This window comes from Pteronotus mesoamericanus, unplaced genomic scaffold (genome assembly GCF_021234165.1).
Source record: "Pteronotus mesoamericanus isolate MK-2021 breed Mesoamerican mustached bat unplaced genomic scaffold, CSHL_Meso_final contig_502, whole genome shotgun sequence".
NCBI classification, from domain to species: Eukaryota; Metazoa; Chordata; class Mammalia; order Chiroptera; family Mormoopidae; genus Pteronotus; species Pteronotus mesoamericanus.
Genome location: NW_026555187.1, coordinates 1,107,324 through 1,122,959, shown reverse-complemented (window position 1 = coordinate 1,122,959; position 15,636 = coordinate 1,107,324). Strand labels below are relative to the sequence as shown.

The window sequence follows — 15,636 nt, the reverse complement described above, 5'->3', positions numbered from 1 at the left end:
ACTGGGACAGGTGGTGGTGACACAGGAGCGGGGGTGACTTTTCATGTGCTCACACTCCCAGTCGTCATCAAGGGCAGAGAGGAAGAAGAAATAAAAGAGGAAACAGAAGTCAACAAGCGAGGAAGAGAAGGGAGCTTCCTCAATCTGATAAAGGGCGTTTATGAAAAGCCCACAGCTTGTAGCACACTTGATGGTGAAAGTCTTCAATCACTTCCTCTAAGATAAGAACAAAACAAGGATGCCGGCTTCCGCCACAGTACAGGAGGTTCCACCAGGGCACTTGAGCCAAAAAAAAAAGAAATAAAAGGCATCAAAATTGGAAAGGAGGAAGGAAAACCATATTAGCGGGTGGCATAATTTGATATACAGAAAATCCTAGCAGATGCACAAAAAGAAAGCTAATAAACGAATTCAGCAAAATTGCAGGTTACAAAATCAACACACAGAAAGCAGTGGTATTTCTATATGCTAGCAATGAAAGATAGAAAAATGCAATTAAGAAAACAATTCCACTTCCAATAGAATAAAAAAATACTTAATAGTCCTGGCTCGTGTGGCTCAGTGGATCGAGTGCTGGCCTGCGAACCACAGAAGCACTGGTTCAATTCCCAGTCAGGGCACATGCCTGGGTTGCAGGCCAGGGCCCCAGTTAGGGGCGCACGAGAGGCAACCACACACTGAGGTTTCTCTCCCTCTTTTTCTCCCTCCCTCCTCCTCTCTCTAAAAATAAATCTTTAAAAAAAATTGGACAACTGTAATGGCATAATCAATTAAAAAATATTAAAAAATAAAAAAATAATAAATTTAACCAGAGTGGTGCAAGACATGCACACTGAAAACTATGTAACATTGTTTAAAAAAATTAAAGACAACTTAAATAAACAGAAAGATGCTGCGTGTCCATGGACTGGAAGGCTTAACAGTGTTAAGATGACAATACTTCCCAAAGCAGTTGAAAGATTCAATGTAATTCCTACCAAGATTCCAATGGCCCTTTTCACAGAAATGGTGATTTTCAAAGACGAACACCAGGAAAAGCTGATCTTTAAATTCATATGGAATTGCAAGGGGCCCTGAATAGCCAAAACAATTTTGGAAAAGAAGAAAGTTGGAGGACTCACTTCAGCTTTCAAACTTACTGCAAAACCACAGCAATCAGGACAGTGTGGTGTTGGTATAAGGGAAGACATGGAGATTAACGTATTAGAATGGAGAGTCTACAAATAAACTCACACAACCATGGCCAACTGGTTTTCAACAAGGATGCGAAGACCATTTAGTGGGAATAGAAGAAGAGCTTCTTCAACAGATGGTGCCAGAATGACTGGATCTTCACATGCAAAAGAATAAGGTCGGACCCTTACCTTGCACCACATACAAATACTAACTCAAGAAGGATCAATAACCTAAATATAATAGCAAAACCTATAAAACTATCAGAAGGAAACATAGGGAGAAACCTTCCTGACTTTAAAAGATTCGGCAATGGATTCTTAGGACTTGACACTAAAAGCATGAGCAACAAAATAAAAAATAGGTAATTGGACTTAATCAAAATTAAACTTATGTGCATCAAAGAACACCAATAAGAAAGTGACAAGACAACCTGCAGAATGAAGGAAAATATCTAGGGTCTAGTGTTCAGAATATATAAAGAACTCTTACAATTCAACAACAAAGAGACAAACTAAAACATAGGCAAAGGACTTGAATGCACATTTCCCCAAAGACACACAAATGCCCAATAATTACATGTAAAAGTGTTCAGTATCATTAGCCATCAGGGAAATACAAATCAAAACCACAATGAGATACCACTTCACATCAACCATGAAGGATATAATTTTTAAAAAAGAGAGGAAAACACCAAGTGTTATTAGTGATGGGGAGAAATTCCTAGTGAGAACATAAAATGGTGTGGCTGGTATACAGCAGTTTGTCAGTTCTGCGAAAACTTAAACAGAGTTAGAATATGACTCAGCAATTCCACTCTTAGGTATAGACCCCAGGGAAATGAAAACAGGGACTTAAATCCTTGTACATACATGGGTACGTACACATCAGCAGTACTGAAAAATTGCCACAAAGCAGAAATTACTCAAATGTCCACTAACGCATAAACAGGATATGGTCCATCCATACAATGGACTATCAGCCACAAAAAAGGATGACACGCTGCACATGGTGTAACGTGGATGAACCCTGAAAACATGCCGAGAGGGAGGAGCAGACACAAAGGCCACATGTTGCATAATTTCCATTTATATAAAATGTCCAGAAGAGACAAACCCATATACAGAGAGCAGACTGGTGGTTGTCAGGGGCTGGGGGCTGGGGTCTCCTTTTGGGATGATGGAAACGTTCCACAACTACAGAGGTAGTGCTTGCACAACATGTAAATGCATTAAATGCCACTAAGCTGTATGCTTTAAAATATTACTTCAATTAAGAAAACAAAACAAAACCTCACATTCATGGAAAAGACAAGAAAAAGAGGGAATGGAAAGTGTAGCCCAACAAACCTCAGACCACAACAGGGGAAGAAAGGCTGACAGTACAGTCTGCACCCTCAGCCCCTGTCCCAGGTCCCTCCTCTGCTCTCTGCCCCTAGTCACTGCCAAGACTCCGCCCACCCCTACCCGGTGGCCCATCCCTCCTGCACCTGCCCAGAGGGCCCTCGTTACAAGGCAGGTGGCTCCGCAGTCCTGGGCTGCAGGTCAGGAGGAATACAAGGTCCCCTCCCCTCGTCTCCACCTCCCACACCAGCCCTCGCCATCTGGCGCTGTCCCTACTGGGAAGCCCTCTTCAGGATCTGCTCCAGCTTGACGTGGAGGCAGAGCCTGCATGGGGGCCCCCTGGGTGTCTGTATCCTGCGTGGTTTCTGGGGTAACCCAGCACGTCCTGGGGGTCAGACAAGCTTGGCCTGGCTCTGGGGCTACACTGAGGCACGGGATCCTGGGTGAGAAGGTGGCCTCTAGGCTGGGTGGGTGCTCTGTACTCACCAGGGACCGCTTGGCTTCAGGCAAGAACTGTCCAAACTCTGAGAGCAGGTCTTCCTGACCCCGAAAGAGGTTTGCCACCTCGGTGAACACCTCCTCTTCAGACATGCCTCGGAAGGGCCGGCCCTTTGTGCTCAGCTGCTCCTTCTGCCGAGTGTAAGGAAAGGGGAACGAGCTGTTAGCCAAGGAACCAGGTACCTAGGCTGTGACACTCAGGTACCTCACTGCAGAGGAGACAGAAGGAAGGCTGCTGGGGGAGAGGGGCCCAGGCTGCCACCTTGGGTGCACAGCCCGCGTGCCCTGGCCTTACATGGGGCCTGTGTTAGGAGTGTCAGGGTGTTGGGCGGGAGTACGGTCGTGGGAGCACCTGGTCCCAGCCCTCCCAAGGGCAAAGGGGCATGTAATCCTGGGCATGGGGGTGTGGAGCTGGCACTGGGCCTCAAAGGGAAGAGGATAAAGAGGAAGGGAAGGCACTTCTGGGCCAACGAGGCTGTTTGCCCAGAGTCACTAAGACCTGAGCGTTGATGAAAGGTGATGGCCTGACCCGGAACCGAAAGCAACAAGATGAAGACCAGAGGGGACCTGGGTCAGGAGGGCAGAAGGCATGAGCAGAACTCAAGATGGACATTAGAAATAAGCCTGTCACCTTTACACCTGGAAACGTGACCAAGCAAGAGGCACTGGCGGGCCAGGCCCTCCCAGGGTGCAGAACATTCGCGCTCCACGGCGACAAAGGGGAATGAGCCGACGGCCCCCTTCCTTGCTGCTGCAGCCAAGGGAGGCTAGTTTCCAACTCTGCACCTGCGGCACGTATTTAGGAGGGGGAAAAACAGCGGCCCCCCCCACCCCCACACCAAGTCACTGGGACACCTGAGATCCAAAGAAAAATGGGTGAAGACCACTCAGTTCACAGAGTATGTCACCTCTATGCCCATGACACAATGATCAAATAGCACTACTTGACTCATCAGATCAACAAAGTTGAAAAGGGCTGGTTTTCCAATGAGAACGTGGGAACCATAAAGCAGAAAAGGAAGCCCAGTGCCACCTGACACAGGGGAACGTGGGGCTACCTATGACCACGTGATGGGTGCACACCCCGACTCAGGGACACTTTCTGGGAATGTTCCCACAGAGACAGTCAGTTCTGTTCTTACGCTTGTTTTGAACGTGTGTCTGTCTGAGCTCGACACATGTGCTAAGGAATCATCTGAGCGCAGCACAGATTTTGCGATTGCGCATGTGGGAGATACTCAAGGGCAGAAAATCGCACTGAGCTGATGGAGTAGCGTGGGTGTGTACCTCCCCCACCCCTCCACATCCGTTAGGAGCAACCTGCCATACCCACGGGATGCTACAGCAACCATTTTGGGGAACCTCCTCCCAGCACCTCACGGTGACCCGCAGGCTGCAACCTTCCACACCCACGGGCGAACCTCAGGCCTTTCCAATGTCAAGTGCTGGAAGTGCTGTCATATCCATGTCATTCTTAGCCATTTAATGTGTCATTGACACAGTTTCCCAGTGTTGTGCCCTGACTCTGTTTTCCCATAAGCCCCGTGGCTGGTGGAAATTTCCAGAGCAAGGTCACTTTTAGGAATCTCGTATGTCACATCAAGGCAGACCTGGCTGTGCTCATCCAAGCACACATGGGACACATATGTGAAGTTGGATAATGGAGGCCAACCCCCCACAGGCGACCCAAGGCAAGCCCTGTGTGGGTAGATGACCTTAGTTAACTGCATTTAAAGCCCAGGGGTCAGCACCAGATTGTTACGGCCATTTTCCAGGTTAGAACCTGAGGTCCAGCGGGCGAGGGAAAGGGCTCTGAGGGCGCGGGTGGCAGAGCTAAGATCTGAACTAAAGCCCAACAGAGATCCAACTCCTGTAACATGTTACCAAATTTTCCCAGAGCAGTTTGCTATGGGCCTCACAGCATCTTCTAAAAAGGAAATCTATGCCAGTGTTCTAAAATCAGAGTAACTCACACACAAATTCAGACTTTTAGCTACTCCTGAAGAAACGGACAGCCCGAGGCCCAGCTCATCAGGGGGCTTGTTTCAAACGCAGGTGCTGGGTGAGACCTGAGAAGTCACAAGTCAGGTGAGGCCCAGGCACCTCCATTTCCAACCAACTCCCAGTGGCTCCGGTTGGAGGACGCCGAGCCGTACCTTCCCCACTGAGTCTTCTGTGAAGGAGTCTGTGGCCCACTGATATGACCTTGGATAAATGTCTACCTTCTTTGTGTCCCCATTGCCATCAACAGAACAGACACCTCCCAGCCTTCTCTCTGATGATCCTTCTGGCCCCTAAGCTATAATGACCCCATGAAGTCTGTGAGGGACCCATAAACTCCTATGGTCCCCAACGTCACCGCCCTCTACTCCTCGGCCAGACTGAACGTTCACAGCTGCCCCTGCCATCGCTCGTCTGTGAGAAGCCAGTTCTTCCCGCTGCACAAGCACCACGCGCAGTCTGAGCGTGAGTCTGACCAGGCCGGGCACGCCGCCAGCGCCAGCGACGGCAGAAGTCTGCTGCGTCAGAACAGCTCCCCTGGGGTTACAGGAAGCAAATCCTATCAGTGTGACTCTACACGTTTATGGTAAAGGGACTCCCACTTCTTTATTTCACTTATCAAGATTGTGCAGAAGATTTCATCTCTAAAAGTAGGTTTTGCTGCTTAGAAAAATAAAAGGAAACTCTGTGTCTAGAAGAGGATGATGTCCAAACTCCTTGTGTGACAGAGAGGTCCCTCCCCGCTGGCCTGCCTGTACTTCTCTGTCACATCCCCTTCTGACCCCTGGGCCTTTGCACAGGCTGTTCCCAACACCAAGAGTACTGTACCTTCATCGGCACTTGTCCACCTGATGGTTCTGACCCACCTGTCAACATTCAACCTGAGTATCTTCTACCTGACCCCCTACAGCGGGCAGCTCTTAATCAGACGCACTTCCTTGCAGTCTCCTTCTTCTCCACCCCAGTCACCCCTCGGTTCCCCCACTTCTGGACTGAACTGCTAGGCGGCAGCAACCATTCATCTGCCACCCCAACACCTCCTTATAATCAGCAGAAATAAAGGGAGCTGTGTGGTCTGAACAATAATGACGTCATCTTCTTATAAAGAGTATCCCCTTGGGTTCTTTTTAAATCCCTCTGATGTACATTTCCTTGGGTGCACAGATGCCTCAAGGAGTAAATTTTTTAAAATTTTGTTTTAAATTAAAAACTAAACAGAACTTCAATAGATGTTGGTACATCCATGTCCACAGCGGCCAAAATGTCCCTCAACAGAAGAAGGGATAAACAAAATGTGGTCCATCCACACAATGGAATATTATTTAGTCTTAAAAAGAAAATTCTGACACATGCTACAACATTTCACAAATAAACCGGTCACAAAAGGTCAAATGCTGCATGATCCCACTTATAGGAGGTCATTGGAGGAGTCAAAAAATTCACTGAGACAGAAAGTAGAGTGGTGGGTGCCAGGGACTGGGGGAGGAGGAGGGATGTTAATGTTTAATGGGGACAGAGTTTTAGTTTTGCAAGACGTCAGAGTTCTGGAGACGGGCGGCGGGGATGGCTGCACAGCAGTGTGAATGCACTTAGTGCCACCGAACTGGACACTTAAAATGGTTAAAATGCTAAGTTTTATATTATCTGTATTTTATTACAGTAAAAAAGTTAATGCAAAAAATAAAAGCCTATCAGGTTTTTACAGAATTCCATAAATTCAGGTAAGAAAACGCTTCTAATGCACCTGACATTGGACGATGCCTGCAGCTGCCACGGAGAAGTGCAACCAGAGGCCTCCTACCTGGTAAGTATGCAGTATCTCCAGGAATGACCTGTAGATCTCAGGGTGGTCCAGAAAGCGGGTCTTAATCTTGTTCACATAGCTGATGGCGTTGTTGAACTCCACGGAATCCGACTCCAAGGGCACCTGGGGTTTGTCCTCTTTGTATAGCAGCTGTTGCTTGAAATTTTCGGCACAGTCGCTGTGGTTGTGTGAATTCTCCTGACAATAACACAACAGTGAGTTACCATCGGCCTGATACCAGGCACAGATTGTGACAGATGCCAGACCAAGCCACTTCCTGTACAGTAACAGGCAAAACCTAGCACAGGACCAGTGTTTCAATTAGATGCAGAGAAAGGTTACTTCTAGGGGTCTGGAGGGAGGGGTGCAGATGGGGGGACCCACAGAACACATGGACCGCTCCTCCTGGGCCTCCTGGGGGTCTGCACGCTCCTGGGCAAGCCTCACACACTCGCCTCCACCTGATCCTTCCCAACTGATTCAGAGAACACAAAGGTTTGAGAAACACTCTACAATTTCAGAAATTAGCATTTGTGAGAAATGTGCAAAATGGGGATTGTTTAATCCTTTTTGGAGTGGAGGTTTGGCCTCTTTGCAAAAGAAGTCTTCCCACACTTTTTGCCTGCCGATTTCAGCAAGACTGTTTTCAATTGTAGAAGCACCTGCTCCCACTAGGAACTTGCAGGTGAGGGAGGCCGCTGTCCGGGCTGCCCAGGACTATGGCACTTTTGGCGCTAAGCCTGGGGCAAGTCACCTGACAGAGAGTGGGCCTCGACCAGTCACTGAGTGTGCCCTTCATTTGTGTGCTTTTCCATCAATTCAAATTAAAAAAACAGATATACACATCCCTCTCCTATGCACTCAGAATCCTAATTCTTGGTGGGACGTGCCCCCCTCCGCCTCCAAAGGTGATTATTTATATTTCTAAACTGGAATTTTGCACGTGGTTCTGATGACAGCGTCCCCTCTGCCTGTGACAGCAGCTGGGCCACCAGGAGCGACCTGTGGCACCCTGCAGATCTCCAGTAAGCAGGGGCTGGTTCTCCAGCAGTTTTCTGGAACCACCCTGTGCCGCACTAAAATGACCCTGTCTCCCAGCGCTGAGCCTCTTTCTTGCTCTTTTGCCTACATGTATTGTAAGGCACTGTACTTATTTTGTTGTTCGTCCACCCTGACCAGGGAGCAAACACCATGGGGACAGATTCTACTTTGTTCACAGCTGTGTCCCCAGTGCCTGGAATAGAGCTTGGGGACATAGCTCTATTCCATAGCAGCTTCCTCCATTGCCAGGGAATGATCAGATGAACAGGTGAAGGAACAAGCTGAGCCCACTGCTTCCACTGCCCAGGTGTCCAGCACCCCGCCTGCACCAACCGCTGACTGAAAGGCCCTGGCAGGATGGGGACTGTGGGGCACACTGGCCACCATCTGGGTGGGTATACTCATCTGCGTGGGACATTATAACAAAGTACCAGAGATCGGGCAGCTTCAACAACAGAAACACATTTCCCCGTAGTTTTGGAGGCTGGAAGTTCTGTAGGTTGGTTTCTCCTTAGGGCCCTTGGCTTGTGGATGGCTCTCTTCTCATGGTGTCCTCTCATGGCTATCCCTGTGCGCGCACATCCCTGGACCTCTCTATGTGCCCCAATTTCCTCAGGACACCAGTTAGGTTGGATTGGCAGTCACCATACGGGCCTTAATTTACCTCAATTACCTTCGTAAACACCCTATCTCCAAATATAGTCACATTCTAATGCACTGAGAGTTAGATCTTGAAAGTTAAGAATCTAGGGTGTGGGGAGCAGACACGACACAAGCCGGCCCATAGCAGGGGGTGCAGAGGCAACTCTAGAAAGTCTGAACTGAAGACATCAGAGACACAACAGACCCAGAGCAGCTGCAGTTCCAAACGCCCCATCTCCCGGGCCGTGGAGTTCACTCTCCAACACACTGGGGAAACTCCTGCTGATGACCTCGCGGTGGAAGGAGACAGAAGGAGCAGGGAGAGCGAGCAGCCTCGGGGCCAGGGTTTGCTTCAGAGGAGGCTGGGTGCTCACCGGAAGCTCCCCACCACTCTGAGGGGACATTTTCAAGGACCACATGCCCCTTCCAATCCCCTGGAGCAAGTCACTGTGACAAGACAGAGAACCACCCCTAGAGACCAGGGCGCCACAAAGTGGCCAGACAGTAATGGCGCAGCAGCTACAGCAAACAGTCTGGCATTTCTTTAGTAAGTTAAACATAGTTACCATGTGACCCAGCAATTCTGCTCCCAGGTATCACCCCAGAAGAATTCAAAACAGGTGTTCACACAAATCCTTGAACACACATGTTCAAAGTGTCACTCACTAGTCAAACACACATCTCCAATAGATGGAAACAACCAAAGTGTCCATTAGCTGAGGAATGAACAAAATGTGGTCCATCCACATGGGGGAATATTATTCAGCTGTAAAAAGGAATGAAGCTCTAATTCATGGACACTCTAATATAACATGGATGAATCTTGAAAACACTCTGCTGAGTAAGGAAGCCAGACACAAAAGGTTACAAAGGTCCTGGCTGGTGTGGCTCAGTGGACTGAGCATCAGCCTGCAAACTGAAAGGTCAACGGTTTGATTCCAGATCAGGGCACATGCCTGGGTTGTGTTAACAGGCAACCAGTTCATGTTTCTTTCCCTTTCTTCCTCCCTCCCTTCCCCTCTCTCTAAAAATAAATAACTAAAATCTTAAAAAAAAAAAAAAAAAAAAAAAAAGAGGTTCTATAATGTATGGTCCCACTTACATGAAATGCCCAGAACAGGCAATGCTATACGGACAGAGGAGTGGATTAGTGGCGGCCAGGGGAGAACTGGGAGGTACAGTATCTTTTTGGGGTGACAGAAATGTTCAGGATGGGTGGTAGTTGCACAATATTTTGAAAATATTTAAAACCACTGGACACTTCAAAATGATTATAGTGATGAATTTTGTGGAAACATTTTAAAATGTAATCTTCGGAAAATGTACAAACTACTGGTCATACAAAAACAAGCTGGCTTTGGCCCACGGGCCATGGTTTGCCAATTCCTGGCCTGAACCTTCTAGAACAATCTAGTCTTTTCTCTTCTCTACCTGCCCCGGATGGCCTGGTATAGGCACAGTACAGACACTGATGAGCCAGCACTTCTCACAGCCGACTTGTCCACTTGAGCTGAGTGTCCACACAGCCCTGGCCCACATCACCATCCACTGTCTGGACCACAGGGGGCCCCGCCCTGGCTTCACAGATCTGTGCAACCTCAGTCCATGGCTGGCACAGCAGCCAAAGTGGCCTTTCCAGAACTCTCCACTGACTTCCCACACTCCTGGCTCTGTCCCACCCTCTACACTTCATGTCCCAACCCCGCCGGCTTCCTGGCTCTTTCTCAAGCACACTCACCCGTTCCCGCCTCAGGCCGCTACCCCCACCGCCAGGAAGACACCCCTCCCGGCCCGACACAGGCTCGGCTCCCGCCGCCCTCCTCAGGCCCTGCCCCGGCCATCTTCAGCCTGCAGTGCTGAACTCCCTCACGTATTTCCCATCTGTCCATCTGTGTCTCAGGAGCTCCCACCTCGACCGTGCAGGCAGCCCAAGGGCTGGGACTCCAGGGAACCCCAGGGTCCGACGCAGAGGAGACGGGCTGCGCGCTCTCTGTGGGCGACCTGGGCGCAGACGACCGACCGAGAGCTGAGTGAACTTCCAGGTGACCCTCCTCAGAGTGGACAGCAGGCCTCTCTCTGAATGCAGTGGGGCCACTCACATTACTTAAGGCTGCACCTAGAGGTTTATCTTTTCATCTCTGTCTAAGCTCTCGCCCCGGGCAAGCATTAAGAAGTCAGCTCCCAGAAGGCAGGGTCTGCCCTCAAGGGGACCCAAGGACATGAGTACGTCACCCTGCCCTTACATGCCTGATGACATGTGCCGAAGGCGGGGACATCGTCCTGACCAAGGTAGATGAGCGTCTCGCCTGACTGGGAGGACTCCCAGTTTTCCGGGGCCGGGCAAATCTATCAGAAACAGCAGGTTTTACTTTTTTCCCCTGACTTTGCTACTTTGAAATACACAAAAAGGTGTGGTGTGAGTGATGCGCAGGGCCCTCTGCAGAGGTAACAACGGAGGCCCAGGTGACCAGGTACAAAATGGTGCCCACTCTGGACAGTAAGGGGTCGTTCTCCCCACCACGGCCCCCAGCCCCCTTCTGGCCCTGCTTCCCTCGTGAGGGCGCACGCCTGCCAGTCTTCCCCTTGAGGCGGTGTTCTCAGGCTGGGCTGGCTCTGTCCCGCAGGGAACATGCAACACCTGGAGGCATTTTTAAGTTGTCACACTGGAGGAGGGAGCGCTACTAGCACCAGGTGGGTGGCGCAGCGGTGCTGTCTGGTGCCTTGCAGTGCGAAGGACGCCCCCAGGAGAAACAAAGATTCAGCCCCAACGGCAATGGCGCCAAGGCTGAGAAACCCTGCACGAAGGGCCCCCCGAAGGCAATCATGCCCGTATTTCTCTTCCTCCGCACCTAGGAGCTACTCCCTCCTCGCCTGTGCTTGACAGGATTCATGATGAGATGAAAAATGAAAAGAACAAAGCCGAACTTCCAAACAGCAAGGCTAGACAGACCAAATTAAAACAATGGGCCAGGGCAATGGCTTCTGAGGAGCTCTGTGAAGAGCTCCAGCTAGCGTGGCCTCTCGAAGGGCTCCCGGAAGCCTGAAGACAGCCTGTTTGTGCCTGACACCGAGGACCGCTGAGAGCCACGGCTGAAGACCCCGCGGGTCCGCACACTGACTGAAGTGGAGGGGGCTGCCGTTCCTGGATGGTCCTCTCCAGTGCAGGGAGCAGAGCCTCGCTCTGGCTTCTTTCAGATGCAGCAAGACTATAAAGCCGTTACGTGGCTGTTAACTAAGTTCTCCCACATCTTTCTTCAAGTTAATGGACCCTCATCACCTAAGCCAGCCGGGGAAGACAAGACTGGTCTGGTCTGTTACCTCTACAAAAACCCTCCCTGGAGTGTGTGGAACAGCACGGGCCCCATGGCTCTTTTGGGCAGGGCCACCACTGTGCAATTCCGGGGGAGATCCAGCCTAGAGCAGAGTGACTCCCACAGCCAGGGACTGAGAAAGGCCATGTCCGCACAGGACTCACAACTCTTCCTCTCTCAGCAAGCGATGGGAATGATACTGGGTTTACAGGGCGCTTCAGACTCACTAAGTGCTCCGTGCCCTCTACTGCCAATGAGCTTGGTTTTCTCCCTCGGCTGACCGTTTCGAAGGTTAATCCTGCCAAGGCTTTTGTGGTCTGGAGGCACAAGCCCCACATCTGGATCCTGGGGCTCCATTCACAAACAAAATGGAAGCTCTTTGGAATTCAGCCGCCAGATTTCCAAGTTCCTTTTTAAAACTAAGATGCATTCCTAGGCTTTAATAAAAACAACCCCCTGAAGGTGGAGCTTGCCTCACGCAGGCCTCCCTCACTGTTCTCCTTCCTGATCTGACACCCTCACTGGGTAGGACACTCCTCCATCAGAGGAGAAACCTGCAAAATGCTTCCCGCGGTAGAGTTTCACCTTCCTCACTAAAACCCCTGGGGCAGAGATGGAGGAGGTTGAAAGAGTGGGTTCACTTAGACCAGTGGTTCTCATTGCGGGCGATTTTACTCCCAGGAGATACTTGGCAATGTCTGGTGACATTTTTAACTGTCTCCACTGGGTGAGGGTCTAGTGGGTAGAGTCGGGGACACTACAATACACCCCTCAATGCTGCACACTCACCCCCCACAGCGAAACATTACACCTTAAATGGTAACAGGGCAGAGATAGAGAAAAACCATAATGACTCTATAAAAGTAAAGCTTAAACAGGCTTTCGAACTGCAGATAGCGGAGGCAGCAAGCTGTCACCAAGAGAGAAGAGACCAAAGCCACAAGCCTGAGCTGAGCCAATGACCCTGCTAGCAATTATAAAATTGGCCAATCATACCCACATCCCAACTGCTTCATTTTGTGGGTGGCATCAAGCGTGATCAGAGTGACCACATGCCCAAGTACCAGCGTGGCTTGCCCAGTGCGCTCACAGGGAAGTAAGGCCTCAGGCTAAGACCTTAGTTACTGAGGATGCAGTTATTTCGACTGGACATACAACTGTGTTAGGAGAATGCCTTCCTGACATGCACACGCATACCCACTCTTGATTTAAATCCTGCAAATGGATCAATTTGGGAAGCAGAGGCTGCCTGTATAGGTGTTTCGATCTGTTTTGATTCGTGCTGGGAGAGATTAGCACATCTAGGAAAGACCAAACTGTCACTGGCTTTCCAGCAATGCAATATTCGAGACGTACTATCGACTCGTGAGCCTGAGAACCAGAGGGGGCTGTGTTAAGGCCAAGATCATCCAAACCACTGCAGCAGCATACCTGGCTGGAGAGAGGCGACTGTATGTTCAACTTGCCATTCTTGGGAATGTCGATTCTGTACCCGAGGGGAAGGAAAGCGTTGAATCCAACAATGAGGTCAGGGTGTTCGTGGAAGAGTTGAGAGACTCGTCGGATGACTCCAGGAGTATCGATACTGGAATGAAGAACGTGAGTGGGCAAAAGTGTCTCCACGAACAAATTAAAAGTGAAATCTAGCCCTGGATGGTGTGGCTCAATAGACTGAGTTGATGGCCTGCAAACCAAAGGGTCTCTGGTTCAATTCCCAGTCAGGGCATATGCCTGGGTTGCGGGCCAGGTCTCAAGTACGGTGCGTGCAAGAGGCAACCACACACTGATGTTTCTCTCCCTCGTTTTCTCTCTCCCTTTCCCTCTCTAAAATAAATAAATAAAACCTTTTTTAAAACCAGTGAAATCTATTCCAGACTCCTATGACAATGCCATGTAACTGGCTTCTCACTGACAACAAAGCACTCTAAAATGTGACTGGGGTGATTCTGCTGACAGTGATCTACTTCTGGAGCAGCCAGGCCTGAACTCCCTGTGCCCCTGGTGAGAAGCACAAAACGGTCACGTGACATAGCTCCCCCAAATACTCCAAGCACGTGCACTCAGTGCTGGAAATGTCAGGAGGGCAATTGGAAGTCCTGGACTCCAAGACATGGCAGGAGGCCAAAGTCCTCAATGATGGGGTGAGATAAATTCCCTCATTTTATATGAATCAGGGATCAACTATGACACAGGAGTTGATTCCAGCAACTGATTGCAATGCACAAATACTAAAGGCCCTGCAAGTATGGGAACTGCTTAAGAATCTGAGGGGAGGGATGGGGTCTCCTTCATGGCTGCAGTGACAGCCAAGCCCTCAGCGTGGTGCTTGTGGAAAGAAACCAGGCCAGCCCCCGTCGTATTTCCTCAAAGGGAGAAGCAGCAGGGTGGGGATGTAACAGTCAAGAATCAAAGTGTCAGAGGACCCAAGTTCTAGTCCTGACTCTGTCCCCTAGGCGTCAGTAAGCCTCCTCTCATACAAGGGCATCATTGCAGGGTCCTCTACGGATGTCTTACCCTCTTGATTCTGAGCCTGCAAATACAGCTAATGTGTTTTAAATGCCTTTTAAAATACCATGTTCCTTACTAAGGATTTAATGGGTATAACTTCTTAACGGGCCTGGGACTAGGGTGAGGCAAGTGAGACACTCACCTTGGGGGCAAGATTTAAGGGGAGAAGGACGCCAAAACATTCAACAGTCAAGCTAAATAACATTTTAATGCAGCACTTTAAAAATTATTTTTAAAAAGTCCTGAGTAAACAAAATTCATTTAAAAATCAACATTTTGAAGAAAGACTGCTGGTCAGACTCGTCTCTGTCGCCTCACCCCCCACATGCCCTCCTTCCAGGAATTCCCATAACAGCTCCACAAGGGGGTACTGTACACTCTGGTTTTTTAAGAGGAAGGAACCGAGGCTCCCAGAGGTTCGACGACCTGTGCAAGGTCACCCAGCTGGGGGGCTCTCACGTCGCTCAGGCCGATGGCAGACCCCCCGGTTGGGGAAGGGCCCCGCGGGTACCTTTGGCTTTTGAACTCCTTCATAATCTCCAGGAAGCCGTTGTAAGTGGCGGGGTCGCTGCCGAAGCGGATTTTCACCTGGTCCAGGTAGGTGAGGGCGTCCTCCACCTGCGGGAAGGGGGAGGGGGAGGAGGAAGATCCCGATGAGCCCGGGTCGGCAAAGGGAACTGGGGGCGGGGGTCTCTGCCGGGGAGGGTGATGGGCCGGCCTCCAAGGTGCCCGAGGTGAAGGGTCGGTGGTCTGGGGTCCCGAGCCCCACCGAGGAGAGTCCGAGGTGGGGCCGGGCGGGGCACGGGTTGGGGGCGCAGGTCTGTAGGGACCAGATGACGCGGTCCCTGAGGGAGGGCTGGAGCGCCACTCACGTGCACAGGCAGCTTCTCGTGGCCCCCAGACCCCGAGCGACCCCAGCGGGCGCCGCTCAGCCCCCGGCCCGCGGGGCCGCCTCCGCCGCCAGCGTGCGCCATGTTGGAAGTCGGAGCCCTAGTCCGCCCCGCCCCCGCCCGCGGGCAGGGCGCGCATGCGCCGGCTCCGCCCTGGGGGCGCGGCCTCATGATGTCAGGGAGGGCGGGGCTCCTTACGGTCTTGATGTATTAGCGCTTAGTCCTGGAGATGATGTACATACAGCACCAAGTAATAATACCTTTTATAGCACTAATGGGTAAACCAAGTCCTGCCGCCTGCTTTTTCCCGACTTCACAAGCAAGTTTAGAATGGTTTTTAAATTTTGTAAAAGTTGGGAAAAGTCCAAAGGAGAAGACATGTGACATGTGAAAATTCTGAAATTAAAATTTCAATGTCTGTAAAA

The 15,636-nt window shown here is 50.4% G+C and overlaps 1 protein-coding gene across 1 annotated transcript in view; it reads right to left on the bottom strand.

Moving 5' to 3' along the window:
* SIN3B (SIN3 transcription regulator family member B) overlaps nt 1-15,312 on the bottom strand; it is a 36,974-nt gene extending 21,662 nt beyond the window's left edge. The window contains exons 1-5 of the mRNA XM_054578858.1: nt 15,194-15,312; nt 14,833-14,939; nt 13,245-13,398; nt 6,817-7,017; nt 3,003-3,146 (exon numbers count right to left, since the gene is read on the bottom strand). Of these exons, the coding sequence (XP_054434833.1) occupies nt 3,003-3,146; nt 6,817-7,017; nt 13,245-13,398; nt 14,833-14,939; nt 15,194-15,295 (708 nt within the window). The 5' untranslated portion in view covers nt 15,296-15,312. The remainder of the gene's footprint in view (nt 1-3,002; nt 3,147-6,816; nt 7,018-13,244; nt 13,399-14,832; nt 14,940-15,193) is intronic.
* Nucleotides 15,313-15,636: the final 324 nt, after the last annotated feature.